Source organism: Notamacropus eugenii, chromosome 2 (genome assembly GCF_028372415.1).
Source record: "Notamacropus eugenii isolate mMacEug1 chromosome 2, mMacEug1.pri_v2, whole genome shotgun sequence".
Classification (NCBI taxonomy): Eukaryota; Metazoa; Chordata; class Mammalia; order Diprotodontia; family Macropodidae; genus Notamacropus; species Notamacropus eugenii.
In genome coordinates this window covers 442,243,634-442,257,279 of record NC_092873.1, presented here as the reverse complement: position 1 = coordinate 442,257,279, position 13,646 = coordinate 442,243,634, and the positions used below count along the sequence as shown (strand labels likewise).

The 13,646-nt window shown below is 35.7% G+C and overlaps 1 protein-coding gene across 5 annotated transcripts in view; it reads left to right on the top strand.

Moving 5' to 3' along the window:
• Positions 1-13,646, top strand: part of PTPRC (protein tyrosine phosphatase receptor type C) — a 132,661-nt gene that overhangs the window by 104,788 nt on the left and 14,227 nt on the right. For all 5 annotated transcript variants that reach the window (XM_072648288.1, XM_072648287.1, XM_072648285.1 and 2 more), the window contains 8 exons: positions 1,187-1,223; positions 2,806-2,903; positions 6,280-6,405; positions 8,611-8,768; positions 8,988-9,123; positions 9,817-9,966; positions 12,286-12,376; positions 13,016-13,149. In XM_072648288.1, coding sequence (XP_072504389.1) covers positions 1,187-1,223; positions 2,806-2,903; positions 6,280-6,405; positions 8,611-8,768; positions 8,988-9,123; positions 9,817-9,966; positions 12,286-12,376; positions 13,016-13,149 — 930 coding nt within the window. The remainder of the gene's footprint in view (positions 1-1,186; positions 1,224-2,805; positions 2,904-6,279; positions 6,406-8,610; positions 8,769-8,987; positions 9,124-9,816; positions 9,967-12,285; positions 12,377-13,015; positions 13,150-13,646) is intronic.

Below are 13,646 nucleotides of genomic sequence, written 5' to 3'. Positions count from 1 at the left end.
TACTTTGGCATCAGCCACAAAGGCAACGAATTTTGGCATCTGTGTGTTTTGGGGAGAAAGAAGCTTTGCTCAGTAATGAATATGCACTCAACAAATATTTGAGTAATTAATAGACAATTGAACACACGAAATCTGATAATTAGGAGGTTATACATAATGATCCAAGCAATGATTAAATATATATAAAAGTAGAAGGGTTGAATGAGATGAATTCTAAGGTTGCTTCCAATTCTAAATTCTAATTTTTACTATGTATTTTTACTAAGGTGGTGGTAGTAAAGAGACAGAGAGAGGAAAGAATATAGTAGATCTCATGTAGGAAGAATTGTTATGGTTTGGAACTGATGGACTGAGATGAGTCAGAGTTCATGCTTGGATTTTTTTCTCAGAATATTGTATTTGCTGACAAGGAAGACACAAGTAATTTTGGTAAATTTGATAAACTCCATGTTCTGTAGAAAGGGTAGAGAAATCAAATTAAACCAAGGGTCCGGGAGCTAACTATTTAGCTATTTATTTAAGAAGTTCAGAAATTCACACAATAGCATTAAACAGGCTACTTCAAGACCTTGGCATTGAAAGGATGGAAAGAGATGTGGCATTTGAGTTGGAGAATTCCACTAGGTCAAATATGTAGTTTGGAGTCTGGGATAGTTTTTTATGCTGGAGATGGAGATGATATCTTGGATCAGCTTCAAGATCTGATTTTTATGATGGATATAGAGCCAAAATACACTCTGGCTACAAATATCAATGAAAATTAAGCTTGTTGGTCATTACTTCAAAAAAAGTTCCCCAATTTGAAAATATCCAAAAAAATTCATAATGTGGATTTGGAATGTTCAAAGTGACCTTCTCTCTCTTCTATTGTAATTCCAAAGGAGTATATTCATTAAATGATACCAGATTTGAGTTTAAATCTTGCCTTTGGTGCACACTACCATAAACAAATTGTTTAATTATTCTGATTCTCAGTTTCCTCATCTGAAAAAAATCAGGATTAGGACCCTATAGAATCTATATCCTACAGTTGTTAGGAAGTTCAAATGGGATGTACCAAACTTTACAAACTTTAAGGTTATATTAAGTGTTCTAATAATGCCAGTTATTATTAGTTATTGCTACTAATCCTGCTATTATTTTTGAAAGCTAATTAATGGGATATACTTGTACTTGTTTTGAACAGGGTTTCAAAGAGCCAAGGAAATACATTGCTGCACAAGGTAATATCATTTTTCATTCCTTTTCTTTTCCATTTAAATTTTTTTGGACATTAGTCAACATGTGTGTGTTAAGTGTCTATTATGTGCCAAGCACTGTGCTATATTCTAGTGATATGGAGACAAAAATGGCACAGTTCTGCCCTCAAGGAACTTATATTCTAATAGGGAGAGATAATATTAAAAGTCAAGTAACAGAATTTTTGTCTAGGATTCACTAAAATTATGAGTGTAGCCATAGGGAAATAGACTGTCATTTCCTTCCTAGCAGTAATGATGGTATTGATTTGGATATTGTGAGCAGAGTAAAGATCAGGAGATAGAAAGCTGGTGGTCCTGGAGGTGTTTTAGTTCTCTAACACCATTCAGGATGGCTCAGACCCAGAGTAGAACTTCAAAATTTCCTTTAAAGCTCAGCTCATGCATCACCTTCTATATAAGCCCTTTCCTGATCTCCTAGCTACCCAGCTGTTAGTACTTCTCCCCCTAAAATTAGCATGTACTTCTGTTTTTAGGATAGCCAGGTGGTACAGTAGATAGAGTGCCAGGCTTAGAGTCCTAACTTCAAATTTTCCTTCCTCATCTGTAAAATAAGCTACAGAAGGAAATGTAAAATCACTCTAGTATCTTTGCCAAGAAAACCTCAAATGGGGTCACAAAGAGTCAGACACAACCAAACAACAACACTTATGCTTTTAGGTTTTCAAGCAGTGTGCCAATAAGAATAAGGAGCTGACTTGGAAGCCAGGAGGACCTTGGTTCACGTTCCATTTGTGTCCTATACTGAACAAATCACTTAATGCCCAGTGCCCTTGGCACATTTTAAAGACTGAATTGCACAGAAAATGTCAACCTACTTTGTTAGTGGGAGTTTCTTTACCTGCAAATTCTTTATATCAAGGAAATCACAGGGTCGGTCTCAATTTATATCCCTGTCATTTTGTACATTCATAGAAATGTAGATGATATCTGTCTGATCCTCACTGGTGCATGAACTTCTTTCGGGCAGGGACATTTTTTATTGTCATTCTATGCTCTTCCATAGTATGGTACCCAGTACATAATAGGCATATATATAGGAGTAATCTCTGGAGGTCTAGTCTGGAAGGTTTCTGTTTCCAGAATAGATAAGAAGAACAGTGGCAGGACAGATAACAAGATACTGTATAAACCTTGGTGTCTTAATGGGTGACTGGGTGATACAATGCTTTGAGTCCTGAGGCTGGAACCAAGACCTGACCTAAAATCTTTCCTCACATACTTACTGTCTGTGTGATCTTTGGTAAGTCTGTCTTTCTCATTCCTTATCTGTAAGATGGGAATAATATAATAACATGACAAGACATAATATGATATAACATAACATAACATAACATACAATATGGTATGGTATAACATAACATAATAATGATACCTCCCAGGACCATTGTGAGGATCAAATTAGATACCACATGTAAAGTGCTTTGCAACCCTTAAAAGCACTGTATCAATTCTCACCACCACCACCACCACCACCCACCACCATCGTCATCATCACTAAATGAGATGGGAAAGCCTTATCAGTCAATGTGTCTTTACCTACTAGGTCCCAGAGAAGAAACTGTTAATGATTTCTGGAGGATGATTTGGGAACAGAAAGTAACAATTATTGTCATGGTGACTCGCTGTGAAGAAGGAAACCGGGTGAGAGCTTCCTTTTGTTATAGGATCTGGGAGTGGATGAGAGGAGAGATCAGGTAGATCAGATGGGAAAAGACCCTGACCAAGATGACGCAGCAAGGCAGAGTACATAGGAGTACAATGGCCCTAGAGGCAGGAGGACCCAAGTTAGAATCCCACCTCTTAGGGTGACTAACTGAGAAAGCTACTGATACTGTTTGTACCTTGGTTTCCTTTTATTTAAAATGAGGATAATAATATCTGTAGTATTTACTTCCAGAGACAATGTTACATAATTGATAGAGAGATGCTCTCAAAACCAAGAACTGGGCTCAAGTCCCGTATCTGACACATAGTGGCTGTATTCCCCTGGGTAACACAGTGACTGTCTCAGTGCTCTAGGCAATTCTCTAAAAATTTAAGTTAAAGGGAAGGCACTGGTAGGCTTTGGTAGAAAGAGTTTCCTCCTCTAGAAGGATATTTTGAAAGTTACAGCTAGGAGTGGTGATATACTCCTGTAATTCCATCTACCAAGGAGTCTGAGGCTGGTGAATCTCTTGAACTAGGGTTCTGAACTACCATAAGCTGTAGCAACTGAGGGTCCATTCTAAGTGTCACATTAATATGGTGAACCTCTAGGAGCAGGAAGCCAGCAGGTTCCTTAAAGAGGAATGAACCACTCCAGATTAGAAATGTTGCAGAAGGTCCAAATTCTCATGTTGGTAAGAGCAGGATGAAGTCCATAAGTAGTCCCAGACTAGGCAAGATAGAAAGACCTAGCCTTAAAAACAGACTAACTACAAAAAAATAATAAATGAATGAACAAATGGATAAATATATAAATGAATTAATGAACAAATAGATGAGTAATTGAATATATAACTGAATGAGGGAATGAATGGATGGTTGGATGAATGTATAAATTAATGAATGGATGAGTGGATGGATAGATGAACATATAAATGAATGAGTAGGTAGATGGATGAGTGAGGGCAGCTAGATGGTGCAGTGGGTAGAGCATCAGTGCAGGAGTCAGGAGGACCTGAGTTCAAATCTCACCTCAGACACTTGACTCTCATTAACTGTGTGACCTTGGGCAAGTCACTTAACCCCAATTGCCTCATTCTGGGTCATCTCCAGTCATCCTGAAGAATATCTGGTCAGTGGATTCAGATGGCTCTGGAAGAGAAGTGAGGCTGGTGACCTGCACAGCACTCCCTCATTCAAAACAAAGTCAAGTGCAAGTCATGTCATTATTTCTCTGATGGCATGGTCATCTTCAGCAATGAAGGACAAACACACACAGATGGATGAGTATATAAATGCATGAATGGGTAGATGGATGGATATATTGAGTGAGTAGATGGAGGAATATAGAAATGAGTGAGATATATGTTGGAATAGGGCATTTCCTCATCTGAAGTTCCTTCTATCAATCAGTCCATAAGTATCCCTTCTCTCAAGGACCTTACTTTTATTTGGAGGAGCAATACTTATTTATATAAGTATATACATAATACGTACAAAATTTAAAAAAGTTAATTTGGGTAGAGAAGGCAGTAGCATCTGGAATGATCCTGAAACTGTTCATATGAAAGATAGTATTTGAACTGAGTCTTAAAGGAAACCAGGGATTCTAAGAGACAACAATGAAATCACAGATCTGGTCTACTATGTTGACATGTATGAATGTATGTGGACACAATAAAGCCTTAAAATCAGAAAAAAAGATCTGGATTCAAGTCCTGCTTCTGATAACCTGCTGAGTGATCACGAGCAAAACACTTCATCTGTTTATGCCCCAGTAAACTCTCTAAACTCTGAGCATAAACTTCTTTTTATGAACCAGTGGAGAAAGTTCCCTTATTATGAGTTCTTACACCACTGAAATCAGAGATCTACAACAAAACAGAGAGGTATACTTGGATAATATTATAATTAAGAGCTAAAATATCACATATGTTGAGTGTATATATATATATATATATATATATATATATATATATATATATATATATATATATGTGCATACAAAACTTAGGTGCTTCCTTCATCTATGACATTTTAGCATTGCTAACTATTTTTTTCTATTTAAATTTGCCTACTTATTAGAACTCCTTTCTTTTACTATTTTCTTTTCAATAGTGGGATATGTTGAAAAAGTTACCGTCTCACCTATTTCATTATGATGCTTTGAAAAATAAGTTATGTAACCAAGGACAGGCTTAAGCAGAGTAGACAGTAACCTAGGAAGTATGATTTCAGGGATGAGGAAGGTTCCTTACCCCTAAATGTATTCTTTACCAATCTCCGAAATGATTCTATCAGTGATTCATTCATTTCTGCTAATAATCATTTCTTTGTCTCCCTATGATCTCATTATAATAAAAAAAAACCTCCTGTTAAAAGCATCCCTGTACTGAATAGTAACAGATAGAAAGGTATGGGAGCAATAGTAATGAGTAACCCTTGGAGAAGAAAATGAGGTTCCATTAGTTTATTTAATCAAATTCTAGAGTAGAATAACACCCAAAGATCACAGGTTAATGTATAGAAATGCTATTAAAAGGTTATGTAAATACTTAACTGGAATAAATTTATATAGGAATAAAAACTCAATTGAATTCAATATACTTTTACTAAGCACCTCTTTTTTGTGTTATGGAATAGAACTTGCCCGTGAGGGGTATGTTCTTTTTTGGGAGGGAGGAGTAGGGAATGCAATAAGCATAAAAACACATGAATACAAAATGAAATCAAAGTAATTTCAAAAGGTAGAAAGAAATAACAACTGTTGTGGGGTGGGAGGATGAGAGGCCTCTTTTTGGAGCTGGCACATAATCTAAATCTATAAAGGACAGGGTAGAGGTGAGGAGGAGGTCCTTTCCAGACATAGAAGAAGGCCTGTTCAAAGACATAAGGATGGGAATAAAGATATTATATAGGAGAAAGAACTTGCATGTCAAAATTGTGTGCAGGAGAGGAATATAAAATGGGACACCATATTGTAGTAAAAAATCTAGCTGGATTTTTAGAGGGCCTGAGTTCAAATTCCTAGTTTTACTTCATAGTTAGATAACTCAGGACAAGTCACTCATCTGTAAAGTGAAGCAAATGGGATAGATGATCTCTAAGTTTCCTTACAGAGCTAAATCTTTGATTCTAACTAAGAGAAGAGAGGTAAGTGGGACTCATATTATGGAAAATTTTAGAAGCCAAGCTGAAGATTTTGTATTTTAGTCTAGGATCAATAGGGAGTTATTGAAGATATATGAGTGGTGGATAAGTGGGTTGTAACATTATTAGAGATGAGTTTTAGGAATATCAATTTAAAGCTTGGTTAACTGAAGAAGAAAGTTATTAAGAAAAACTATATTTACTTGGTGACTGATTTTTATAGAACAAGTGTGCGGAATACTGGCCAACAATGGAAGAAGGCACTCAAATTTATGGAGACGTTATTGTAAAGATATGTGAGCACAAAATATGTCCAGATTACATTGTTCAAAAACTGAATGTTACACATGTAAGTTAATTTCTGTTGTATAATATTTGTCAATCATTTTTGGGGAAAGGCTGTTACTGAGTTTTAGTTGTCCTTAAGAAAATATAATATTTGAGTTGGGTATAAAAATATAATATTTGAGTTATTTTCCCAGCCTTCATAAACAATGGGTGGGCTAGGATACCTTGTTAGTATAGTTTCACAAGATGGCAGAGTCATATTGAACCACTGATCGAAGAATCACCTGTCAATGTAATTTATGAGTATTTATGTACCTAGGAAGTTCAAAGAAGGAAGAAAAAGTTATCATGTATACCCTCGGGGATTTGACAGTCTTTTGGGAGGAAAACAGAGTTAACAATTATGAAAGAGACCATGTAAAGACATAAAGCATAGTTTATGTTCAACCTTACAAAGTAATCAGAGTTCAAGGAAGAAGAGCTTGATGGGCGGGGCCTATCTCAGGATATCAAATTTAAGGGACATGGCAGCAGGATAAAAACAACTGCTCTGAGCACCTAGTTAGCAAGAATAATTAATTAAATGAGAAAACTAACAAGAGTGCTTCTCTCTCCTTCTCCAACATATACTACTCAAGTTCTGCCCTGTACCCAATTTCCCCAATGGCCTTTTACTGACCAAGGTTATTTGCTTCATGCCTCTGCAATTTCTTTGCCTACCAATGAATTTAGGGCATCTTTCATGCCAATTAGTCTCAGTGTAAAATATTCTGGTTATGGCTTTTCAGGCAAAGGAGAGATAGATTTGGGATGGAAAAATAGTCAACATACATTTATTACTTACTATATGCCAGAGACACTGTGCTAAGCACTGGGTATACAAAGAAAAACACAAAAATAGCCCCCAAATTCAAGAAGAATACATCCTGTTAGAAGGCAAGTAGTGAAGACAAAAAGTTAAATGCAGCAGCTGAAAATATTATAGAGGGTTTAATTTGTACAAGTACTTTATATTACCTGCAGTTGCTTTCTATGATATGCAGAGTATCTTCCTCCCAAAATGAAGCCTTTTGGTTTTCTGCTTCTAAGGCTTTCATTTCTTGATTTCACTGTGAGTCAAAGCCATCATAAAGAAACACATGATTAGGACTTTTCTAAGGCTTTTGTTAGCTAAATTTCATATTTGATGGCCCACAGTTAAGTTATCCAATAAATAGTCATGGAAAGAAACTATTAGCATTCAATAGCATTGTATGTTTTAGTAGTATTATTAGATTTAATATGTTTTAACATGCATTGGAATGTTTTAGTAGACATCTTCTTATACTAACAAGCAATGACAAGTATAGTTTTTCTTTTGTTTGTCTCTTTTCACTCCTGTCCTCTCTTCTTCTTCTCCTCCTTCTTCTCCTTCTTCTTTTCCCTCTCCTCTTTTTCTTTTTCTTCTTCCTCCTCCTCCTCTTTTTCTTTTTCTTCTTCCTCTTTTTCTTCTTCTTCTTCTTCTTCTTCTTCTTCTTCTTCTTCTTCTTCTTCTTCTTCTTCTTCTTCTTCTTCTTCTTCCTTCTCTCTCACACACACTTTTTTTCTCTCTCAACACACCTACGTCCTGTCAACCTAAATGTATCTAAATTCATACCTGGCTATAAAATTGACACTTTTCCTGCATCCACTAATGGTTATGCAGAAATCAAGAAAAAGCTGAGGAGTAATCAGAGACTGATTTGCCTCAGCTCTATATTGTTATACCTCAAGTGGATATTTTCAAATATCCTCACTAATCTAGGAGGCAACTTACCTCTTAGGGTGCAAATGGTTGCATGTTTGGAGTAATCTAATTCTTCTTTTACACTAAATAGCCCCATTCACTGGCCTACTAAGTAACAACATGTAGAGAAGTGATGAATATGAGGACATTTTATAAAATTTTCACCTTTTCTTTGGAATGACAGTACGAAAATTCCTTAGGCTTTCTAGTTCTCCTTAACAACAATTAAATTCATGTTACTCTTGAATGTGCTTCATTAACCAGTCACTATGTGGAAAAACAGATTATGCCTGAAAAATTAAAGGAATTTCTCTATCCTATCACCAAATGCTTCATATTTGCATGAAGATCTAACTATTTCTATCTCCTTCTTGTCTCTTTGCCTATCAATCATGATACCTATAGCTTTATCTATATATTCCTTTCCCCTTTCCATTATTTATATGAATAAAATTTTCTTTAAGAAAAATTATCTCAAGAAAAATATCTTGTCTTGACTAGAAAAGAGAGAAAACAACTGGAAGAGATGTGACACACATTCAGTTCACCAGCTGGCCTGACCATGGTGTCCCAGATGATCCTCACCTGCTCCTCAAGTTGCGTCGAAGAGTTAATGCCTTCAGTAACTTTTTCAGTGGTCCAATTGTTGTCCATTGTAGGTAAGTGACCTCAGGAGTGGTTATCAGATGGCTACCCAGAATTCAACATCCTAAAACATGTATAGGGCTTTCTCCTTTAAAAATTGTCAAGTGAAGAAGAAAGTCAACAATGAGAAAATTGTATTCTTGTCCATGCTTTAAATTACAATTATTTCCCTTTTAACATCACTTTGAAGTTCTTGTTTTCTGTAACTTTTCATATTTTCCCACTTTTTTCAGTGCTGGTGTTGGCCGCACAGGTACCTACATTGGGATTGATGCTATGCTGGAGGGGCTAGAGGCTGAAAACCAAGTGGATGTTTACGGTTATGTTGTCAAGCTTCGGCGACAGAGATGCCTGATGGTTCAAGTGGAGGTATGTCTCCAGTATTTAACGATGATGCGAATATTTTTGCTAGATTCACTATGAACCTTAGAGGATCTCATAAATAGTCTTCAAGACTGCAAGAGTAGAAAATGTTTATCTTTCAGATTCCTTAGAATTTACAGCCCAGATCATAGTTTGCAGCAATCTGCTTGGATGCCATTCATTCAGTCATTGATTTAACTTCATTTATTAAGTACCTGTTCTGCATGATATTCTCAACTTGTGGCTAGATGCCACCAAAACTTTGGTGACGTTGTTATTTTCTGTACACTTGAATCAGTTCCACAGTTGTCTTCAGCAAATTGGAATGGTGCAACCCAAGAGACTGTGCACAGATTTGTCTGTAACTCACATTTCGATAAACGTATTCCAAAAACTTGGAGGAAGGATGAATAGAATATAAAATGTAGACTGTACTAAATAGGATCTCTTTTTCTAAGCAGATAGACTAGTAAATAAATAGCAGTCTCATATGTCTATCATGTGACTAATTTTAAGTAGCATCAGAATTAGCATATTTATTTACAACAGTATCAGTCAAATTATAAGGTGTCACTATTTTACTGATGTTTCCAAAATGTTTAAACAATGTGTGTTATATATGTATATGTATATACATATAAATGGATAAACATATAAGTAAATATGTATTAACTGCTTATATTTTCTTTGAAACGTCAGGCACAGTACATCCTGATCCATCAGGCTTTGGTAGAGTACAATCAGTTTGGAGAAACTGAAGTGAACATGCTAGAATTACATTCCTATCTAAATAACATAAAAAAGAGGGATCCACCCAGTGAGCCTTCCCCACTGGAGGCAGAATTCCAGGTAAATATCATTATCATACTATGCACCATCTTGACATCCAATAAAGGACCATTGGCCAAAATAGTCATGTCATACTTCAACTAGCTAATCAAATGTCAATCTTAATCTTTATATTCCATCTTTCACTTTAAGCAAGTTGTATATGTTTGCTTCTTATTAGAACTATACTGCTTCTCAGGAAATTTGGGCATCTCTGGCAGACAGATATAAGTCAAATAATGTATAGCGGTACTAATAAACATAGAAACGCACACACAGTGTCATTATATACTTAGTTTCAACTGAAGTCTTACCTTCTGTAGGAAGCTTTCTCTAACCCCTCTTAATTCTAATGCCTTATCTCTGTTACTTTCTATTTATCAGGTTCATAGGTTGCTTTGTGTGTTTACATATGCACACACACATGTATATGTACACACATATACATATATGTTTGTATGTTGGCTCCTTGAGATCAGTAATTGTTTTTTACCTCTTTTTGTGTCCCTAGCACTTGGCACAATGCCTGACACACAGTAAACACTTAATAAATGTTTTATATATTATATATGTATATATAATATGTATATGTAGAAACTTATACATGTCTATATAAGAATATATACAGATGTGTATATATATGTATATATACATATATATACATATACATAAACAGAGACACTCACGCCCCATATGTGTAGAAGATAGGAAGCATTTATAGAGCTCTTTAAGTTTGACAAAGTACTTTACATAAATTTTTGTTTTTGTTCCTCACAACCATCCTGTGAAAGGGGGGTTCCATTATTATCCCCATTTTACAGATGAGGAAACTGAAGCTAAGAGGGAGTGTAGTGATGAGTCAAGGGTCACATAGCTACAAAATAATTGAGGCAGGATTCTAATTCAAGCCTTTCAGACTCCCTTCTCTGTGCCACCTAGCTAAATGAGAACAAGTGGAACAAGAATAATAGTTCACATTTATATAGCACTGCCCCAGTCCATAGCAGCAATTTGGAGATTTAGAGGAGATTTTCATAAAAGTCAGGCAGGCCAATGATGTGGAATGAAATAGTAATTTATTGTGATTCATCCAGTCACACAAAAGAAGATCCTCAAATCTTTTGAAGCCTTAAATTAAGGTCCCCAGGGGAAGGGCCAAGGAAAGAGAGGATCCATCTGAGGATAGTGGCAGAAGGAGAGCTCTGCCCTTGAACTTGGCACACACAAGTTCTGCTGAGCTCTCTACTCTTCTTCCTAGTATGAGCTTTCTTAGGATGTCCGTCTCCTTCACACAAACGGCAGCTTGGGGAGGCAGTGTAAATCAAAGGTTTTATAGCCAAGTGGTGAATTCTCACTTATGTGCATCTTATCTTCCACATATGATGGCAAGGTCATACTACAAGAAAAAAACAAGTACAGTATGTGGAAGTTTTCAGAAAAGACAACCAATCAACAAATATTTATTAATATTTGTGCTGGACATATAAATATCAAAATGAAGCAGTACCTGCCCTCAAGGAGCTTGCTATATTAAAAGAAGAAGGAGCATTTCTAGAAGATAGACAGGCTGTCACAAATTAGTACTATTTGTCTCAGAGAGCTCTCCAAACTAGAAAAGTTATCCCAAGTATTTCAGTGTTTAAAAGTACTGTCTTGATGCTAAACCATGAAATACAGTCTCTATATTTCTTATTCAGAAGTAGGGGATACAATGCCACCTTGACTCTGGCCACTATCCTTTGAGTAGGAAAAGCAGACTAAAACACTGTGAAAGTCCTTACTTCTTTCACTTCCTTCTTAAGAGAATGGGTATGTGATCAAAAACTTAACAGGGAACATTTTAGGAGGAAGATGAAAACACACATATACATACACAATAATCTTAGAGGTAGCACATGAAGATTCCATTAGATTTGCCCAATCTAAATTTTCCTAGATTAGCTTCATATACTCTATGATAAGAGTACAGTTATTCCTTCTACATTGTGATTTTCCTCATTATGGTTTCAATATACTGTGGGTTGGTATAAGAAACTGAATGGGAATTTGGGGGGAGTTTTACGGGCAAAGGCCAACATATGACAGAGAAAAAAGTTTAGAAACTGCACAATGATGAAATATATGTATAGTATTGTAAAATGCCATCATATTTTATCTTTTAATACAATAATAATTCAGACTTCTTCCCTGCTACAGAGGGATGGCCAAAAATTTTTAAGAGAATTCCACAGATCACCGCAGTACCATACAGGATAGCTATATGGCAGTTAGTGGATTTTCTTATAAATTTTGGGTTCAATAGCTATTTTCAAATGTGTATATTCTCTCTTTTTTTTTCAGAGACTTCCCTCATATAGGAACTGGAGGTCCCAGCACACTGGAAATCAAGAAGAAAATCAAAGAAAAAATAGAAATTCCAAAGTTATTCCATGTGAGTATTTTCTTAATGTTATCCCTTTCCTACTATTACATGTATGCATTATTGACTTGATTCTCAGATTGTCTGGATTCATTCTAGGAATAAAAATTTTTTTAAAGTAGGCCCTTGGATAACATCACTTTATTTCTTAAATATATTCTTTCATAGCCATTCATTTTGAAGTTCTGAGTTTTTTTTAATTGAAGCTAGTCTCAATAGACTAGCAGTGGTATGATCTCAGAATTACCATTCACTAAAGAAGGATATAGCTCCGTGAGGGCACAGATTTTCTTTCTTCTTTCTTGTATTCCCAGCACTTAGAAAATTCCTAGCCTATAAGTAAGCACTTAATCAATTTTTGCTGACTAACATGAAAAGGTGAATTGCAAAGCAGTTTAGAGCAGAAGGTCTAACCAGCTCCACTTTACCCAGTCTCCTTCAGGGATTGAGTTCTTTGTAAAATACAGTTTCTTGTAAAATACATTGAAAATCTAGTCCTTGATCTACCCTAGCCCCCTCTCTGTTCCGCCATTTTGGGTGATGAGAAATCAGTGGAGATTCCTTTAGTCATTTTTCAGCAGCTTCTGACTCTTCATGTTCCCATTTGAGGTTTTCTTAGCAATGATGACCTCCGTGTTTTGTATTGCGTAGATGACTTTAACAGAGTGCTACTGAAACAAGAATTGGAGACAAGTAAAGAGAGTGAACACGATTCAGATGAATCATCTGATGATGACAGCGACACTGATGAGCCAAGCAAATACATCAATGCTTCATTCATAACTGTACGTATTTTTAAATACCTATTTAGATATCTAAAATTTATTAAAATATTTAATACAAATATTTAAACATGCCACAATTCTAGCATACATATATTTTCAGTGTATCAGAATGTTATCAGAATATTTGTTGAAGTCATTTAGGACAAAATAACAAGGTTAACCAACCTTATGTGCTCTATCAGAAAAAAAAGTCACTGAGATTTTGTTCAATCACGTCCAACTCTTTATGATAATTTTCGAGGTTTTCTTGGCAAAACTATTAGAATGTTTTGTCATTTTTTTCTCTAGCTCATTTTTACAGATGAGAAAACTGAGACAAACAGGATTAAGTGACTTGACCAGGGTCACACAGATAAAAAGTACCCAAGATGGAATTTCAACTCATAAAGATGAGTCTCTCTGACTCCAAGCCCAGTACTCTAGCCTCTGCACCATCTAGCTGCTTGAACACACAATATTTAATCTTTTAATTTTATTGTTAATTAAAGTCATAATCT